Source organism: Bombina bombina, chromosome 3, assembly GCF_027579735.1.
Source record: "Bombina bombina isolate aBomBom1 chromosome 3, aBomBom1.pri, whole genome shotgun sequence".
Lineage (NCBI taxonomy): Eukaryota > Metazoa > Chordata > Amphibia > Anura > Bombinatoridae > Bombina > Bombina bombina.
The window spans coordinates 982,401,439-982,422,644 of record NC_069501.1 but is presented as its reverse complement, the minus strand read 5'-3'; the positions used below and the strand labels follow the sequence as shown (position 1 = coordinate 982,422,644).

General features: G+C 42.4%; 1 protein-coding gene across 1 annotated transcript in view; it reads left to right on the top strand.

The window, feature by feature from the left end:
* MCRS1 (microspherule protein 1) overlaps window positions 1–3,376 on the top strand; it is a 76,421-nt gene extending 73,045 nt beyond the window's left edge. The window contains 1 exon segment of the mRNA XM_053708085.1: window positions 2,957–3,376. Within this exon segment, the coding sequence (XP_053564060.1) occupies window positions 2,957–3,043 (87 nt within the window). The 3' untranslated portion in view covers window positions 3,044–3,376.
* The last annotated feature ends 17,830 nt before the right edge of the window (window positions 3,377–21,206 follow it).

The following is a 21,206-nucleotide window of genomic DNA, read 5'->3' as shown; positions in this document are numbered from 1 at the left end:
TACAATGTAGGTGTCATTGTATAGTAAATAGTAAAAAAGGTGGTAAGCCTAGATGCTGTGTTACATATTAAAGGGACATTCGTAACATGCGGTGTAGAAGACATGTGTCAGCACTTTATGAACTTGAATTCAGGATGATAGTATTGTAATAAGAATAAACATAAATTCTGTGTTGCATAAAAAATCATTTGCAACAAACAATATATAAAGTGTATCTCAATGCTTTGTAAAACTGAGTTTAGGATGATAAGGTTGAAATGTAAACTTGTATATGAGTAATGTAAATATGTAAAAAAACCTAATCTAACTGAAAATTGTGTGTCAATTGATACATATCTGCATATGAGTGATGCAAATATGTAAGAAATAATCTGACTAAAAATAGTATGTTAATTGATACGAGGAAGAGGTTAAATATCAATAGATGTTCAGAATGATAATGTTGATGTGTGAACTTGTATATGAATATTGCAAATGTGTAAGAGCAAATTCACACTAATTGTAACACCTGTCAAGCCTTTTATCCGGCTTGCTCAGTTGAATCATGCAATGTTTTTTCATTGGTTTGCAACTTTTGTGACAACTTCCTTTTTAATCAAACAAATGTGTATAAATTGTACCAACTTGTAACATTTTTTATTCGCTTTGATATCTGAAGAAACGACCCTTGGCGGTTGAGAAACGCGTTATAATAAAGCCTTTTAAAGTTTTCTTTTAAAACCTGGAAGTTGTGCATTTCTTATGAGTTACAAACCCAATCGAACAACACAGGGAAACAGCTGAACAGAGAAACGCTCACAGCACGATTCCCTGATTCAAGGATAAGCTCCGGGAAGGATCGCATCCAACAGTGTACTAGCCACTGATTAAAGTGCTAGCAGGCGAGACAGTACTGGTCACAGAACAGTACCACAGATATTGGTAAGCACATTACCTCGCTGTCTTGTGTTATCCTTTTCTTTTGTTAAACAATATCACGCTATGTGGCGCCCTCTTTATCTTCAATTTTAAACAGTTATACCCCTGCTCTCTGGGAACAAGAGGAGCTGCCTACACAGAAGAACAGCCTATACATACGGTCTGCCATCCACATTTGTTTAAAGCAGTGGACTGAGCGAGAGCACTCGACGAAGACCAAGACCAAGTGGCTAATTTGTGAGAACATTACACTTTCTGGGATCACAGATCCATTTTCTATGTTTGTCTTATTTTGTTTTTAAAAAAAACAGCGCGCCTTTTTATCTCCTTGTGAGATACCATACTAATCTTTTTAAATCATAATGACAACATAAACTACCCAAATGACCCTGATCAAAAGTTTACATACACTGGTGATTTTGGACTGATAACATGCACACAAGTTGACACACAGGGGTTTGAATGGCTATTTAAAGGTAATCACTCTCACCTGTGATCTTTTTGCTTGTAATTAGTGTGTGTGTATAAAAGGTCAATGAGTTTCTGGACTCCTGACAGACCCTTGCATCTTTCATTCAGTGTTGCACTGACGATTCTGGATTCTGAGTCATGGGGAAAGCAAAAGAAGGATCTGCGGGAAAAGGTAGTTGAACTGTATAAAACAGGAAAGGGATATAAAAAGATATCCAAGGAATTGAGACTGCCAATCAGCAGTGTTCAAACTCTAATCAAGAAGTGGAAAATGAGGGGTTCTGTTAAAACCAAACCACGGTCAAGTAGACAAACTAAAATGTCAGCCACAACTGCCAGGAAAATTGTTCGGGATGCAAAGAAAAACCCACAAATAACTTCAGGTGAAATACAGAACTCTCTGAAAACATGTAATGTGGCTGTTTCATGATGCACAATAAGGAGGCACTTGAAGAAAGATGGGCTGCATGGTCGAGTCGCCAGAAGAAAGCCATTTCTACGCAAATGCCACATAGTATCCCGCTTACAATACGCCAAACAGCACAGAGACAAGCCTCAAACCTTCTGGCACAAAGTCATTTGGAGTAATGAGACCAAAATTTAGCTTTTTGGCCACAACCATAAACACTACATTTGGAGAGGAGTCATCAAGGCCTATGATGAAAGGTACACCAATCCTACTGTGAAACACGGAGGTGGATCGCTGATATTTCGGGGATGTGTGAGCTACAAAGGCACAGGAAATTTGGTCAAGATGAATGCAGTATGTTATGAAAAAATACTGGAGGAAAATTTGCATTCATCAGCCCGGAATCTGCGCATGGGACGTACTTGGACATTCCAACATGACAATGATCCTAAACACAAGGCCAAGTCGACCTGTCATTGGCTACTGCAGAATAAAGGGAAGGTTCAGGAGTGGCCATCTCAGTCTCCTGACCTCAATATCATTGAGCCACTCTGGGGAGATCTCAAACGTTCAGTTCATGCAAGATAGCCCACAAAATTAACAGGAACTGGAGGCATTTTGTCAGAAAGAATGGGCTGCTTTACCATCTGAGAAGATAAAGAGCCTCATCCACAAATACCACAAAAGACTTCAAGCTGTCATTGATGTTAAAGGGGGCAATACACGGTATTAAGAACTGGGTTATGTAAACTTTTGATCAGGGCCATTTGGGTAGTTTGTTGTCATTGTGATTTAAAAAGAGTAAACACAGTTGATTGATAATAAATGGCTTCAGCCAAACACTAACCATGAGTGAAAAAAGTTTGTGTTATTCAAATTCTCTGAAAAATGGCCAAGAAATAATCAATTCTGCCAGGATATGTAAACTTATGAGCACAACTGTATATGAAGTAGCTGTTTTTGTGCTTTTAAACCACAGCCTATTACAATGGGTTGAGCTTCAGGTTATCATTAATATGTTGCAAGGCAATAAAGCATCTTGTAATTACAAGCTGTTTATGTCTCCAACGAATTTCCACTATGCATCCCAAAATTAGCATCCTTTCAATATTATCCTCGTCTTTTTAAATCTTACTGTTTCTTTTTCATCCTCTATAGATCTCTGGGCTTCGCTTTGTGTTCCTGATCAATCAGGATCTTATCGCTCTTATCAAAGCAGAAGCAGCTAAAATGATCCAGCCATGAGGAGGATGGCATTGTATAATCTCGGAGTGTAAAGAGGGAGTAGAAAGAATGCACAAGTTTAGTGCACAGAAACAGCTGTTGAGTGTCCCCTCCCCCCCCCCAAGAATATTGTTGGTTGCTTCCTGAAAAGAGACTGAATATATTGTCAATATGACAGAAAAGATGACTTTGTTACAGAGGTTCCCTGTTTGTTGTAGATAGATTCTGCCGGTTCACACTCATGTCAGGTGTTTTATATTATTTAGGGTATTTTTTATGGTTGTTTCATTTATTATTATTATGAATATTTGTTATCTGCGCTCTAAACATATTAAATTAACCATGATTTATAAACTGTGTGCCTCATGTATACATTGTTCATTAGAGAGTACACCTCATATACAGTTAAACAACGCGTTAAAAGCAAAACTTTATTACAAATTACCAGAATGTCATTGCATTTATAATTTCTTGGTCAAAAGCAGTTATAAAAAGCAGGGAGCTGTTTTAGCAGCATGCAACAGAAGTTGTGGGGGATGGAGGTGGTGCATTTCCATACAGAGAAAGCACAATGTTACTGGTACAATCTCTTCTTAGCAAAGCATTTTTCTTTTCTGTTAGCCAGCAATAAAGTATTAATTGGCATAAACAAAAATATATGAACTGAATCTGATCTACATAATGGTCTACTTGTTGCCTTTCAGTAATAACAAAACTGCTAATAAGGCAGCGATTCTTCCTCTCAAGCTATTTTGTATGTAGTTGCATTCTTTTGTTTCGGTTGCCAGATTTGTTATACAAATTATTATGCCTGAAACATTTGATGTGTCCATTTTTAGAAACCGCACACTAGCTCTTATAAAGGGAATTTGAAAAGACACCAAAGTCAAAATTAAACTTTCATGAGTCAGGGGATACAATTTTTAAAAAAAACAAAAGTTTCCTATTAACTTTTTAACTATCAAAATGTGCAAATCTTTATGCTCACTTTCTAACGCACCAGCTCCTACAAGTGTGCATGGTATATATGTTTTATGATTGACTTATAGCTGTCACAGGGGATACAGGGGAGGCAAAATTTAACTGACATTTGCCAGAAAAAAAATCCATTGAGTTTCTAAAAAACAATGGGCACTTCTATGTTGTAACTTAGGTTTCCTCTTACGTAATCTCTTCTGCTCAGTCCAATTAGAGACAGATATATAACAGGAAATAATGTATGCAAACAATGGCTGAGGGAAACCCTGTTAGTCACTTTATCACTGTTGTACATCACACAGTTAATGTTTGCCAAAAAAAAAATATTCTTAAAGGGACATGTCATTTTAAACCACTTTCCAATTTACTTTAGTCACCAATTTTGCTTTGTTCTCTTGGTATTCTTAATTGAAAGTTAAAGGAACATGAAACCCAATGTTTTTTCTTTCATGATTCAGATAGAGAATAGAATGTTAAAAAAACATTCAAATTTACTTCTATTATCTAATTTGCTTAATTCTTTAGGTATCCTTTGCTGAAGAAATAGCAATGCACATGGGTGAGCCAATCACAGGAGCCATCTATGTGCAGCCACTAATCAGCAGCTACTGAGCCTATTTAGATATGCTTTTAAATAAAGTATATCAAGAGGCTATAGCAAATTATATAATAGAAGTAAATTGGAACGTTGTTTAAAATTGAATGCTCTATCTGAATCATGAAAGAAAAGATTTGGGTTTTATGTCCCTTTTAAACCTAGGAGGTTCATATGCTAATTTCTAAGACCTTGAAGGCCGCCTCTAATCTGAATGCAGTTTGACAGTTTTCACTACTAGATGGTGTTATCTATATGACATACTTGAACTAACACTGTGCTCACGCACGTGGGTTGTCTAGTAGTCAGCACTGATTAGCTAAAATGTCAAAAGAACTGAAATAAGGGGGCAGTTTGCAAAGGCTTAGATACAAGGTAATCACAGAGGTAAAAACATAATCCAGTCCACGGATCATCCATTACTTATGGGATATTCTCCTTCCCAACAGGAAGTTGCAAGAGGATCACCCACACCAGAGCTGCTATATAGCTCCTCCCCTCACTGCCATATCCAGTCATTCGACCGAAACAAGACGAGAAAGGAGAAACCATAGGGTGCAGTGGTGACTAGTTTAATTAAAATTTAGACCTGCCTTAAAAGGACAGGGCGGGCCGTGGACTGGATACACTACAAGAGAATAAATTTATCAGGTAAGCCTAAATTATGTTTCTCCTGTTAAGTGTGGTCAGTCCACGGGTCATCATTACTTCTGGGATATTAACTCCTCCCCAACAGGAAGTGCAAGAGGATTCACCCAGCAGAGCTGCTATATAGCTCCTCCCCTCTACGTCACACCCAGTCATTCTCTTGCACCCAACTAATAGATAGGATGTGTGAGAGGACTGTGGTGATTATACTTAGTTTTATACCTTCAATCAAAAGTTTGTTATTTTATAACAGCACCGGAGTGTGTTGTTCCTTCTCTGGTAGAGTTTGAAGAAGAATCTACCTGAGTTTTTTGTATGATTTTAGCCGGCGTAGTTAAGATCATATTGCTGTTCTCGACCATCTGAGGAGAGGTAAACTTCAGATCAGGGGACAGCGGGCAGGTTAATCTGCAAAGAGGTATGTAGCAGCATATTATTTTCTGACAATGGAATTTGACTGAGAAAATTCTGCCATACCGATTTAATGTAATCTAACAGCCTTAAATGCAGTAGTAGCAACTGGTATCAGGCTGTCATGTATGTATATTTTACACTTCCGTATTCTGGGGAATGGCACTTCACTGGGATAATACTGTATGCATAAGACTTTAGCCTAATTTGCAGTGACTAGCAACAGGCTTTCTAATGTCATTTCATTTATTTGATGTTAAACGTTTTTGCTGGCATGTTAAATCGTTTAATTTTCTGAGGTACTGGGTGAAAAAATGTTTTGGGCACTGTTTTTTTCCACTTGGCAGTCGTTTTATTTAATTTAAGACAGTTTACTGATCTCCCTCACTGTTGTGTGTGAGGGGGAGGGGCTTATTTTGGCGCTTTTGCTACGCATCAAAAAATTCAGTCAGAAGTCTCTTGTCTTCCCTGCATGATCCGGTTTGTCTCTACAGAGCTCAGAGTTCAAAACTTATTTTAAGGGAGGTAATCACTCACAGCAGAGCTGTGAGGTTGTAGCTGACTGTGATAAAAAACGTTTATTTCTGTACTTTTTTTCTGCTATCAGGGTTAGTTATCCATTGCTAATGGGGGCAATCCTTTGCTAAAATGGTGTATTTACCGTAAAAGATTGATGTTATAGTTTGTTCTCAACTGTCATAACCTTTTTCTGTGCTTCTTAAAGGCACAGTACGTTTTCATATTATTGTAAATTACTTTGAAAAGTATTTCCAAGTTGCTAGTTTAATTGCTAGTGTGTTAAACATGTCTGACTCAGAGGAATATCTCTGTGCTATATGTGCTAAAGCCAAAGTGGAGCCCAATAGAAATTTATGTACTAATTGCATTGATGCTACTTTAAATAAAAGTCAATCTGTACAAATTGAACATATTTCACCAAACAACGAGGGGAGAGTTATGCCGACTAACTCGCCTCACGTGTCAGTACCTGCATCTCCCGCTCGGGAGGTGCGTGATATTGTAGCGCCGAGTACATCAGGGCGGCCATTACAAATCACATTACAGGATATGGCTAATGTTATGACTGAAGTTTTGGCTAAATTACCAGAACTAAGAGGTAAGCGTGATCACTCTGGGGTGAGAACAGAGTGCGCTGTTGATAATAGGGCCATGTCTGATACTGCGTCACAGTATGCTGAACATGAGGACGGAGAGCTTCAATCAGCAGGTGACGGTTCTGATCCCAATAGAATGGATTCAGACATTTCTAATTTTAAGTTTAAACTCGAAAACCTCTGTGTACTGTTAGGGGAGGTTTTAGCAGCTCTAAATGATTGTAACACCGTTGCAATCCCAGAGAAATTATGTAGGCTGGATAGATACTATGCGGTACCGGCGAGTACTGACGTATTTCCTATACCTAAGAGGCTTACAGAGATAATTGCTAAGGAGTGGGATAGGCCCGGTGTACCCTTTTCCCCCCCTCCTGTATTTAGAAAAATGTTTCCAATAGACGCCACCACACGGGACTTATGGCAGACGGTCCCTAAGGTGGAGGGAGCGGTTTCTACTCTGGCTAAGCGTACCACTATCCCGGTGGAGGATAGCTGTGCCTTTTCAGATCCAATGGATAAAAAATTAGAGGGTTACCTTAAGAAAATGTTTGTTCAACAAGGTTTTATATTGCAACCCCTTGCATGTATTGCGTCTGTCACGGCCGCGGCCGCTTTTTGGTCCGAGTCCCTGGAAGAGACTCTTGACTCAATAACTATAGATGAGATTTTCAAACAAGCTTAAGACACTTAAGCTAGCTAATTCATTTATTTCGGATGCCGTAGTTCATTTAACTAAACTTACGGCCAAGAATTCCGGATTCGCCATTCAGGCACGCAGAGCACTGTGGCTAAAATCCTGGTCAGCTGACGTTACTTCTAAATCTAAATTACTTAACATACCTTTCAAAGGGCAGACCTTATTCGGGCCCGGGTTGAAAGAAATTATCGCTGACATTACAGGAGGTAAGGGCCATGCCCTGCCTCAAGACAAAGCCAAACCTAAGGCTAGACAGTCTAATTTTCGTTCCTTTCGGAATTTCAAAGCAGGAGCAGCATCAACTTCCTCTGCACCAAAACAAGGCTGGAGACCTAACCAGTCCTGGAACAAGGGCAAGCAGGCCAGGAAACCTGCTGCTGCCCCTAAGACAGCATGAATTGAGGGCCCCCGATCCGGGAACGGATCTAGTGGGGGGCAGACTTTCTCTCTTCGCCCAGGCTTGGGCAAGAGATGTCCAGGATCCCTGGGCGTTAGAGATCATATCTCAGGGATACCTTCTGGACTTCAAATCCTCTCCCCCAAGAGGGAGATTTCATCTGTCAAGGTTGTCAACAAACCAAATAAAGAAAGAGGCGTTTCTACGCTGTGTACAAGATCTTTTACTAATGGGAGTGATCCATCCGGTTCCGCGGTCGGAACAAGGACAAGGGTTTTACTCAAATCTGTTTGTGGTTCCCAAAAAAGAGGGAACTTTCAGGCCAATCCTGGATTTAAAAATCCTAAACAAATTCCTAAGAGTTCCATCGTTCAAAATGGAAACTATTCGGACAATCTTACCCATGATCCAAAAGGGTCAGTACATGACCACAGTGGATTTAAAGGATGCTTACCTTCACATACCGATTCACAAAGATCATTACCGGTATCTAAGGTTTGCCTTCCTAGACAGGCATTACCAGTTTGTAGCTCTTCCATTCGGATTGGCTACGGCTCCAAGAATCTTCACGAAGGTTCTGGGTGCTCTTCTGGCGGTACTAAGACCGCAAGGAATTTCGGTAGCTCCGTACCTAGACGACATTCTGATACAAGCTTCAAGCTTTCAAACTGCCAAGTCTCATACAGAGTTAGTACTGGCATTTCTAAGGTCGCATGGATGGAAGGTGAACGAAAAGAAGAGTTCTCTCTTTCCACTCACAAGAGTTCCCTTCTTGGGGACTCTTATAGATTCTGTAGAAATGAAGATTTACCTGACAGAAGACAGGTTAACAAAGCTTCAAAATGCATGCCGTGTCCTTCATTCCATTCAACACCCGTCAGTAGCTCAATGCATGGAGGTGATCGGCTTAATGGTAGCGGCAATAGACATAGTACCCTTTGCACGCCTACATCTCAGACCGCTGCAATTGTGCATGCTAAGTCAGTGGAATGGGGATTACTCAGACTTGTCCCCTACTCTGAATCTGGATCAAGAGACCAGAAATTCTCTTCTATGGTGGCTTTCTCGGCCACATCTGTCCAGGGGGATGCCATTCAGCAGGCCGGACTGGACAATTGTAACAACAGACGCCAGCCTACTAGGTTGGGGCGCTGTCTGGAATTCTCTAAAGGCTCAGGGACAATGGAATCAGGAGGAGAGTCTCCTACCAATAAACATTCTGGAATTGAGAGCAGTTCTCAATGCCCTTCTGGCTTGGCCCCAGTTAACAACTCGGGGGTTCATCAGGTTTCAGTCGGACAACATCACGACTGTAGCTTACATCAACCATCAGGGAGGGACAAGAAGCTCCCTAGCAATGATGGAAGTATCAAAGATAATTCGCTGGGCAGAGTCTCACTCTTGCCACCTGTCAGCAATCCACATCCCGGGAGTGGAGAACTGGGAGGCGGATTTCCTAAGTCGTCAGACTTTTCATCCGGGGGAGTGGGAACTTCATCCGGAGGTCTTTGCCCAAATACTTCGACGTTGGGGCAAACCAGAGATAGATCTCATGGCGTCTCGACAGAACGCCAAGCTTCCTCGTTACGGGTCCAGATCCAGGGATCCGGGAGCGGTTCTGATAGATGCTTTGACAGCACCTTGGACCTTCGGGATGGCTTGTGTTTCCACCCTTCCCGATGCTTCCTCGATTGATTGCCAGAATCAAACAGGAGAGAGCATCAGTGATTCTAATAGCGCCTGCATGGCCACGCAGGACTTGGTATGCAGATCTAGTGGATATGTCATTCTGTCCACCTTGGTCTCTACCTCTGAAACAGGACCTTCTGATCCAGGGTCCCTTCAAACATCAAAATCTAATTTCTCTGAAGCTGACTGCTTGGAAATTGAACGCTTGATTTTATCAAAACGTGGTTTTTCTGAGTCAGTTATTGATACCTTAATACAGGCTAGGAAGCCTGTTACCAGAAAGATTTACCATAAGATATGGCGCGAATACTTATATTGGTGCGAATCCAAGAGTTACTCATGGAGTAAGGTTAGGATTCCGAGGATATTGTCTTTTCTACAAGAAGGTTTAGAAAAGGGTTTATCCGCTAGTTCCTTAAAGGGACAGATTTCAGCTCTGTCCATTCTTTTACACAAACGTCTGTCAGAAGTTCCGGACGTTCAAGCTTTTTGTCAGGCTTTAGCTAGGATCAAGCCTGTGTTTAAAACTGTTGCTCCACCATGGAGTTTGAATTTAGTTCTTAATGTTTTACAGGGTGTTCCGTTTGAACCCCTTCATTCCATTGATATCAAGCTGTTATCTTGGAAAGTTCTGTTTTTTAATGGCGATTTCCTCGGCTCGAAGAGTCTCTGAGTTATCTGCCTTACATTGTGATTCTCCTTATCTGATTTTTCATTCAGACAAGGTAGTTCTGCGTACTAAACCTGGGTTCCTACCTAAGGTGGTCACTAACAGGAATATCAATCAAGAGATTGTGGTTCCATCTTTGTGTCCTAATCCTTCTTCGAAGAAGGAACGTCTGCTACACAATCTAGATGTAGTCCGTGCCCTGAAATTTTATCTACAGGCAACTAAGGATTTTCGACAAACGTCTTCCCTGTTTGTCGTTTATTCTGGTCAGAGGAGAGGTCAAAAAGCTTCGGCTACCTCTCTCTCTTTTTGGTTTCGTAGCATAATACGGTTAGCCTATGAGACTGCTGGACAGCAGCCTCCTGAAAGAATTACAGCACATTCTACTAGAGCTGTGGCTTCCACTTGGGCCTTTAAGAATGAGGCTTCTGTTGAACAGATTTGCAAGGCTGCAACTTGGTCTTCTCTTCATACTTTTTCCAAATTTTACAAATTTGACACTTTTGCTTCTTCGGAGGCTGTTTTTGGGAGAAAGGTTCTTCAGGCAGTGGTTCCTTCCGTATAAAGAGCCTGCCTGTCCCTCCCGTCATCCGTGTACTTTAGCTTTGGTATTGGTATCCCAGAAGTAATGATGACTCGTGGACTGACCACACTTAACAGGAGAAAACAAAATTTATGCTTACCTGATAAATTCCTTTCTCCTGTAGTGTGGTCAGTCCACGGCCCGCCCTGTTTTTTATGGCAGGTCTATAAAAAAATTTAAATTATACTCCAGTCACCACTGCACCCTTTGGCTTCTCCTTTCTCGTTGGTTCTTGGTCGAATGACTGGGTGTGACGTAGAGGGGAGGAGCTATATAGCAGCTCTGCTGGGTGAATCCTCTTGCACTTCCTGTTGGGGAGGAGTTAATATCCCAGAAGTAATGATGACCCGTGGACTGACCACACTACAGGAGAAAGGAATTTATCAGGTAAGCATAAATTTTGTTTTTCTCTTGTTAAGTGTATCCAGTCCACGGATCATCCATTACTTATGGGATACCAAAGCTAAAGTACACGGATGATGGGAGGGACAAGGCAGGATTAAACGGAAGAAACCACTGCCTGAAGAACCTTTCTCCCAAAAACAGCCTCCGAAGAAGCAAAAGTATCAAATTTGTAAAATTTTGAAAAGGTGTGAAGCGAAGACCAAGTCGCAGCCTTGCAAATCTGTTCAAAAGAGGCCTCATTTTTAAAGGCCCAGGTGGAAGCCACAGCTCTAGTAGAATGAGCTGTAATCCTTTCAGGGGGCTGCTGTCCAACAGTCTCATAGGCTAGGCGAATTATGCTCCGAAGCCAAAAGGAAAGAGAGGTTGCCGAAGATTTTTGACCTCTCCTCGGTCCAGAGTAAACGATAAACAGGGAAGATGTTTGGCGAAAATCTTTAGTAGCTTGTAAGTAAAACTTCAAGGCACAGACTACGTCCAGATTATGTAAGAGACGTTCCTTCTTTGAAGAAGGATTAGGACACAATGATGGAACAACAATCTCTTGATTGATATTCGTGTTAGAAACCACCTTAGGTAAAAACCCAGGTTTGGTACGCAGAACTACCTTATCTGCATGAAAAATCAGATAAGGAGAATCACATTGTAAGGCAGGTAGCTCAGAGACTCTTCGAGCCGAGGAAATAGCCATCAAAAACAGAACTTTCCAAGATAAAAGTTTAATATCAATGGAATGAAGGGGTTCAAACGGAACTCCTTGAAGAACTTTAAGAACCAAGTTTAAGCTCCACGGGGGAGCAACAGTTTTAAACACAGGCTTAATTCTAACCAAAGCCTGACAAAATTCCTGGACGTCTGGAACCTCTGCCAGACGCTTGTGCAAAAGAATAGACAGAGCAGAAATCTGTCCTTTTAAAGAACTAGCTGATAATCCTTTGTCCAAACCCTCTTGGAGAAAGGACAATATCCTAGGAATCCTAACCTTACTCCATGAGTAATTCTTGGATTCACACCAATAAAGATATTTACGCCATATCTTATGGTAGGTTTTCCTGGTGACAGGCTTTCGTGCCTGTATTAATGTATCAATGACTGACTCGGAGAAGCTACGCCTTGATAGAATCAAGCGTTCAATCTCCATGCAGTCAGTCTCAGAGAAATTAGATTTGGATGATTGAAAGGACCTTGTATTAGAAGGTCCTGCCTCAGAGGCAGAGTCCATGGTGGAAAGGATGACATGTCCACTAGGTCTGCATACCAGGTCCTGCGTGGCAACGCAGGCGCTATCAGAATCACCGAATCTCCTGCTTGATTTTGGCAATCAGTCGAGGGAGCAGAGGAAACGGTGGAAACACATAAGCCAGGTTGAAGAACCAAGGAGCTGCTAGAGCATCTATCAACGTCGCTTCCGGGTCCCTGGATCCGTAACAAGGAAGCTTGGCGTTCTGGCGAGACGCCATGAGATCCAGTTCTGGTTTGCCCCAACGATGGATCAGTTGAGCAAACGCCTCCGGATGGAGTTCCCACTCCCCCGGATGAAAAGTCTGACGACTTAGAAAATCCGCCTCCCAGTTCTCTACGCCTGGGATGTGGATCGCTGACAGATGGCAAGAGTGAGACTCTGCCCAGCGAATTATCTTTGAGACTCTTAACATCGCTAGGGAACTCCTGGTTCCCCCTTGATGGTTGATGTAAGCCACAGTCGTGATGTTGTCCGACTGAAATCTGATGAACCTCAGGGTTGCTAACTGAGGCCAAGCTAGAAGAGCATTGAATATTGCTCTTAACTCCAGAATATTTATTGGGAGGAGTTTCTCCTCCTGAGTCCACGATCCCTGAGCCTTCAGGGAGTTCCAAACTGCGCCCCAACCTAGAAGGCTGGCATCTGTTGTTACAATCGTCCAATCTGGCCTGCGAAAGGTCATTCCCTTGGACAGATGGACCCGAGAAAGCCACCAGAGAAGAGAATCTCTGGTCTCTTGATCCAGATTTAGTAGAGGGGACAAATCTGAGTAATCCCCATTCCACTGACTTAGCATGCATAATTGCAGCGGTCTGAGATGCAGGCACGCAAATGGCACTATGTCCATTGCCGCTACCATTAAGCCGATTACTTCCATGCACTGAGCCACTAACGGACATGGAATGAAGGACACGGCAAGCATTTCGAAGTTTTGATAACCTGGACTCCGTCAGGTAAATTTTCATCTCTACAGAATCTATGAGTCCCTAGGAAGGTGACTCTTGTGAGTGGGGATAGAGAACTCTTTTCCACGTTCACTTTCCACCCATGCGACCTCAGAAATGCCAGAACTATCTCTGTATGAGACTTGGCAATTTGAAAGCTTGACGCCTGTATCAGGATGTCGTCTAGATACGGAGCCACCGCTATGCCTCACGGTCTTAGAACCGCCAGAAGTGAGCCCTTAACCTTTGTAAACATTCTCGGGGCTGTGGCCAACCCGAAGGGAAGAGCTACAAATTGGTAATGCCTGTCTAGAAAGGCAAACCTTAGGAACCGATGATGATCTTTGTGAATCGGTATGTGAAGGTAGGCATCCTTTAAGTCCACTGTGGTGATGTACTGACCCTCTTGGGTCATGGGTAGGATGGTCCGAATAGTTTCCATTTTGAAAGATGGAACTCTGAGGAATTTGTTTAAGATCTTTAGATCCAAGATTGGTCTGAAGGTTCCCTCTTTCTTGGGAACCACAAACAGATTTGAATAAAACCCCTGCCCCTGTTCCGTCCGCGGAACTGGATGGATCACTCCCATTACTAGGAGGTCTTGCACACAGCTTAGGAATGCCTCTTTATCTGGTTTGCTGATAACCTTGAAAGATGAAATCTCCCTTGTGGAGGAGAAGCTTTGAAGTCCAGAAGATATCCCTGAGATATGATCTCCAACTCCCAGGGATCCTGAACATGTCTTGCCCACGCCTGGGCGAAGAGAGAAAGTCTGCCCCCCACTAGATCCGTTTCCAGATAGGGGGCCGTTCCTTCATGCTGTCTTGGGGGCAGCAGCAGGTTTTCTGGCCTGCTTGCCCTTGTTCCAGGACTGGTTAGGTTTCCAGGCCTGTCTGGAATGAGCAACAGTTTCCTCTTGTTTTGAAGCGGAGGAAGTTGATGCTGCTCCTGCCTTGAAATTTCGAAAGGCACGAAAATTAGACTGTTTGGCCTTTGATTTGGCCCTATCCTGAGGAAGGGTATGACCCTTGCCTCCAGTAATGTCAGCAATAATTTCCTTCAAGCCAGGCCCGAATAAGGTCTGCCCCTTGAAAGGAATGTTGAGTAACTTAGACTTTGAAGTCACGTCAGCTGACCAGGATTTAAGCCATAGCGCCCTACGTGCCTGGATGGCGAATCCGGAATTCTTAGCCGTTAGTTTAGTCAAATGAACAATGGCATCAGAAACAAATGAGTTAGCTAGCTTAAGCGTTCTAAGCTTGTCAATAATTTCCCCCAATGGAGCTGTATGGATGGCCTCTTCCAGGGGCTCAAACCAGAATGCCGCCGCAGCAGTGACAGGCGCAATGCATGCAAGGGGCTGCAAAATAAAACCTTGTTGAATAAACATTTTCTTAAGGTAACCCTCTAATTTTTTATCCATTGGATCTGAAAAAGCACAACTGTCCTCAACCGGGATAGTGGTACGCTTTGCTAAAGTAGAATCTGCTCCCTCCACCTTAGGGACCGTCTGCCATAAGTCCCGTGTAGTGGCATCTATTGGAAACATTTTTCTAAATATAGGAGGAGGGGAAAAGGGCACACCGGGTCTATCCCACTCCTTGCTAATAATTCTGTAAGCCTTTTAGGTATAGGAAAAACGTCAGTACATATCGGCACCGCATAGTATCTATCCAGTCTACATAATTTCTCTGGAATCGCAACTGTGTTACAGTCATTCAGAGCAGCTAATACCTCCCCAAGCAATACACGGAGGTTCTCAAGCTTAAATTTAAAATTAGAAATCTCTGAATCAGGTTTCCCCGAGTCAGAGATGTCACCCACAGAATGAAGCTCTCCGTCCTCATGTTCTGCATACTGTGACGCAGTATCAGACATGGCTCTTACAGCATTTGCGCGCTCTGTATCTCTCCTAACCCCAGAGCTATCGCGCTTGCCTCTTAATTCAGGCAATCTAGATAATACCTCTGACAGGGTATTATTCATGATTGCAGCCATGTCCTGCAAGGTAATCGCTATGGGCGTCCCTGATGTAATTGGCGCCATATTAGCGTGCGTCCCCTGAGCGGGAGGCGAAGGGTCTGACACGTGGGGAGAGTTAGTCGGCATAACTTCCCCCTCGACAGAACCCTCTGGTGATAATTCTTTTATAGATAAAGACTGATCTTTACTGTTTAAGGTGAAATCAATACATTTAGTACACATTCTCCTATGGGGCTCCACCATGGCTTTCAAACATAATGAACAAGTAGGTTCCTCTGTATCAGACATGTTTAAACAGACTAGCAAGCTTGGAAAACACTTAAAACACGTTTACAAGCAATATAAAAAACGTTACTGCGCCTTTAAGAAACACAAATTTTGAAAAAACAGTGAAAAAAGGCAGTTACACTAACAAATTTTTTACAGTGTATGTAACAAGTTAGCAGAGCATTGCACCCACTTGCAAATGGATGATTAACCCCTTAATACCAAAAACGGAATAACAAATGACAAAAACGTTTTTTAAACAGTCACAACAACTGCCACAGCTCTACTGTGGCTTTTTACCTCCCTCAATACGACTTTTGAAGCCTTTTGAGCCCTTCAGAGAAGTCCTGGAACATGCAGGAAGAAGCTGGATGTCTGTGTCTGTAATTTTTGCTGCGCTAAAATAGGCCCCTCCCACTCATATTACAACAGGGGAAAGCCTCCAGGAACTGTTTCTAGGAAAAATTCAAGCCAGCCATGTGGAAAAAACTAGGCCCCAATAAGTTTTATCACCAAACATATATAAAAAACGATTAAACATGCCAGCAAATGTTTTAAAATACACTTTTATAAGAGTATGTATCTCTATTAATAAGCCTGATACCAGTCGCTATCACTGCATTTAAGGCTTTACTTACATTACTTCGGTATCAGCAGCATTTTCTAGCAAATTCCATCCCTAGAAAAATATTTTAACAGCACATACCTTATTGCAGGAAAACCTGCACGCTATTCCCCCTCTGAAGTTACCTCACTCCTCAGAATATGTGAGAACAGCAAAGGATCTTAGTTACTTCTGCTAAGATCATAGAAAACGGAGGCAGATTCTTCTTCCAAATACTGCCTGAGATAAACAGTACACTCCGGTACCATTTAAAAATAACAAACTTTTGATTGAAGAAATAAACTCAGTATAAAACACCACAGTCCTCTTACGACCTCCATCTTAGTTGAGAGTTGCAAGAGAATGACTGGATATGGCAGTGAGGGGAGGAGCTATATAGCAGCTCTGCTGTGGGTGATCCTCTTGCAACTTCCTGTTGGGAAGGAGAATATCCCATAAGTAATGGATGATCCGTGGACTGGATACACTTAACAAGAGAAAAGTGAATTAATATAACTCTTGGTTATGCAAAACTATGGAATGGGTAATAAAAGGATTATCTATTAAAACAATAAAAATTCTAGTGTAGACTGTCCCTTTATACAACAAAAAAGTATCTCTAAAGCAACTTATTAAGATACTGATCCTCCAGTCAGCAGTATAATCAGCATATAGAAAAACGCCAGTAAAAGTTTGCACCAAGCAAAGGATTACTTAAAGGGACAGTCAATTCCAAAAAACTTTCATGATTCAAATAGGGCATGTCATTTTAAACAACTTTCCAAATTACTTTTCTTCTGTTATGTGTGATCAGTCCACGGGTCATCATTACTTCTGGGATATAACTCCTCCCCAACAGGAAATGCAAGAGGATTCACCCAGCAGAGCTGCATATAGCTCCTCCCCTCTACGTCACTCCCAGTCATTCTCTTGCACCCAACGACTAGATAGGATGTGTGAGAGGACTATGGTGATTATACTTAGTTTTTATAACTTCAATCAAAAGTTTGTTATTTTACAATAGCACCGGAGCGTGTTATTGCCTCTCTGGCAGAGTTTGAAGAAGAATCTACCAGAGTTTTTACTATGATTTTAACCGGAGTAGTTAAGATCATATTGCTGTTTCTCGGCCATCTGAGGGAGGTAAAAGCTTCAGATCAGGGGACAGCGGGCAGATGAATCTGCATTGAGGTATGTAGCAGTTTTTATTTTCTGAATGGAATTGATGAGAAAATCCTGCCATACCGTTATAATGACATGTATGTATACTCTACACTTCAGTATTCTGGGGATGGTATTTCACCGGAATTACTCTGTTAAAAGTACATTAAACCTTTTAATAGGTATTTATCATGTTAAACGTTTTTGCTGGAATGTAGAATCGTTTGCATTTTCTGAGGTACTGAGTGAATAAATATTTGGGCATTATTTTTCCACTTGGCAGTTGCTTGTTTTAATTGTGACAGTTTCGTTTCTCTCTCACTGCTGTGTGTGAGGGGGAGGGGCCGTTTTTGGCGCTCTTTGCTACGCATCAAAAATTTCCAGTCAGTTACTCTTGTATTTCCTGCATGATCCGGTTCATCTCTAACAGAACTCAGGGGTCTTCAAACTTCTTTGGAGGGAGGTAGATTCTCTCAGCAGAGCTGTGAGACTTATATATTGACTGTGATTAAAAACGTTGCTCTGTAATTTTTTTTTTCAAATTTAATTATTGTTAATTTACTAATGGGAACAAACCTTTGCTAAAAGTTGTGTTGTTTTTAAGGATTGATGCTATAACTGTCTTTCAGTTCATTATTTCAACTGTCATTTAATCGTTTAGTGTTTCTTTGAGGCACAGTACGTTTTTGTTAAATAAGATTGTAACCAAGTTGCAAGTTTATTGCTAGTGTGTTAAACATGTCTGATTCAGAGGAAGATACCTGTGTTATTTGTTCCAATGCCAAGGTGGAGCCCAATAGAAATTTATGTACTAACTGTATTGATGCTACTTTAAATAAAAGCCAATCTGTACAAATTGAACAAATTTCACCAAACAGCGAGGGGAGAGTTATGCCGACTAACTCGCCTCACGTGTCAGTACCTGCATCTCCCGCCCGGGAGGTGCGTGATAATATGGCGCCTAGTACATCTGGGCGGCCATTACAGATAACATTACAGGATATGGCTACTGTTATGACTGAAGTTTTGGCTAAATTACCAGAACTAAGAGGCAAGCGTGATCACTCTGGGGTGAGAACAGAGTGCGCTGATAATACTAGGGCCATGTCTGATACTGCGTCACAGCTTGCAGAGCATGAGGACGGAGAGCTTCATTCTGTGGGTGACGGTTCTGATCCAAACAGATTGGATTCAGATATTTCAAATTTTAAATTTAAATTGGAAAACCTCCGTGTATTACTAGGGGAGGTTTTAGCGGCTCTTAATGATTGTAACACTGTTGCAATACCAGAGAAATTGTGTAGGTTGGATAAATACTTTGCGGTACCGGCGAGTACTGACGTTTTTCCTATACCTAAGAGACTAACTGAAATTGTTACTAAGGAGTGGGATAGACCCGGTGTGCCGTTCTCACCCCCTCCAATATTTAGAAAGATGTTTCCAATAGACGCCACCACACGGGACTTATGGCAAACGGTCCCTAAGGTGGAGGGAGCAGTTTCTACTTTAGCTAAGCGTACCACTATCCCGGTGGAGGATAGCTGTGCTTTTTCAGATCCAATGGATAAAAAATTAGAGGGTTACCTTAAGAAAATGTTTGTTCAACAAGGTTTTATATTGCAACCCCTTGCATGCATCGCGCCGATTTCGGCTGCGGCAGCATTTTGGATTGAGTCTCTGGAAGAGAACCTTAGTTCAACTACGCTGGACGACATTACGGACAGGCTTAGAGTCCTTAAACTAGCTAATTCATTCATTTCGGAGGCCGTAGTACATTTAACCAAACTTACGGCTAAGAACTCAGGATTCGCCATTCAGGCACGTAGGGCGCTGTGGCTAAAATCCTGGTCAGCTGATGTAACTTCTAAGTCCAAATTACTTAATATACCTTTCAAGGGGCAAACTTTATTTGGGCCCGGTTTGAAAGAAATTATCGCTGACATCACAGGAGGTAAGGGCCACGCCCTGCCTCAAGACAAAGCCAAAGCTAAGGCTAGACAGTCTAATTTTCGTCCCTTTCGGAATTTCAAAGCAGGAACAGCATCAACTTCCACTGCACCAAAACAGGAAGGAGCTGTTGCTCGTTACAGACAAGGCTGGAAACCTAACCAGTCCTGGAACAAGGGCAAGCAGACCAGGAAACCTGCTGCTGCCCCAAAGACAGCATGAACCGAGGGCCCCCGATCCGGGACCGGATCTAGTGGGGGGCAGACTCTCTCTCTTCGCCCAGGCTTGGGCAAGAGATGTTCAGGATCCCTGGGCGCTAGAGATCATATCTCAGGGATACCTTCTAGACTTCAAATTCTCTCCCCCAAGAGGGAGATTTCATCTGTCAAGGTTGTCAACAAACCAGATAAAGAAAGAAGCGTTTCTACGCTGTGTACAAGATCTGTTATTAATGGGAGTGATCCATCCGGTTCCGCGGTCGGAACAAGGACAAGGGTTTTACTCAAACCTGTTTGTGGTTCCCAAAAAAGAGGGAACTTTCAGGCCAATCTTGGATTTAAAGATCCTAAACAAATTCCTAAGAGTTCCATCGTTCAAAATGGAAACTATTCGGACAATCTTACCCATGATCCAAAAGGGTCAGTACATGACCACAGTGGATTTAAAGGATGCTTACCTTCACATACCGATTCACAAAGATCATTACCGGTATCTAAGGTTTGCCTTCTTAGACAGGCATTACCAGTTTGTAGCTCTTCCATTCGGATTGGCTACGGCTCCAAGAATCTTCACAAAGGTTCTGGGTGCCCTTCTGGCGGTACTAAGACCGCGAGGAATTTCGGTAGCTCCGTACCTAGACGACATTCTGATACAAGCTTCAAGCTTTCAAACTGCCAAGTCTCATACAGAGTTAGTTCTGGCATTTCTAAGGTCGCATGGATGGAAAGTGAACGAAAAGAAGAGTTCTCTTTTTCCTCTCACAAGAGTTCCATTCTTGGGGACTCTTATAGATTCTGTAGAAATGAAGATTTATCTGACAGAAGACAGATTAACAAAGCTTCTAAATGCATGCCGTGTCCTTCATTCCATTCAACTCCCGTCAGTAGCTCAATGCATGGAGGTGATCGGCTTAATGGTAGCAGCAATGGACATAGTTCCCTTTGCACGTCTACATCTCAGACCGCTGCAATTGTGCATGCTGAGTCAGTGGAATGGGGATTACTCAGACTTGTCCCCTACTCTGAATCTGGATCAAGAGACCAGAAACTCTCTTCTATGGTGGCTTTCTCGGCCACATCTGTCCAGGGGGATGCCATTCAGCAGGCCGGACTGGACAATTGTAACAACAGACGCCAGCCTACTAGGTTGGGGCGCTGTCTGGAATTCTCTGAAGGCTCAGGGACAATGGAATCAGGAGGAAAGTCTCCTGCCAATAAACATTCTGGAATTGAGAGCAGTTCTCCATGCCCTTCTGGCTTGGCCCCAGTTAAAAACTCGGGGGTTCATCAGGTTTCAGTCGGACAACATCACGACTGTAGCTTACATCAACCATCAAGGAGGGACAAGAAGCTCCCTAGCAATGATGGAAGTATCAAAGATAATTCGCTGGGCAGAGTCTCACTCTTGCCACCTGTCAGCAATCCACATCCCGGGAGTGGAGAACTGGGAGGCGGATTTCTTGAGTCGCCAGACTTTTCATCCGGGGGAGTGGGAACTTCATCCGGAGGTCTTTGCCCAAATACTTCGACGTTGGGGCAAACCAGAGATAGATCTCATGGCGTCTCGCCAGAACGCCAAACTTCCTCGCTACGGGTCCAGATCCAGGGATCCGGGAGCGGTTCTGATAGATG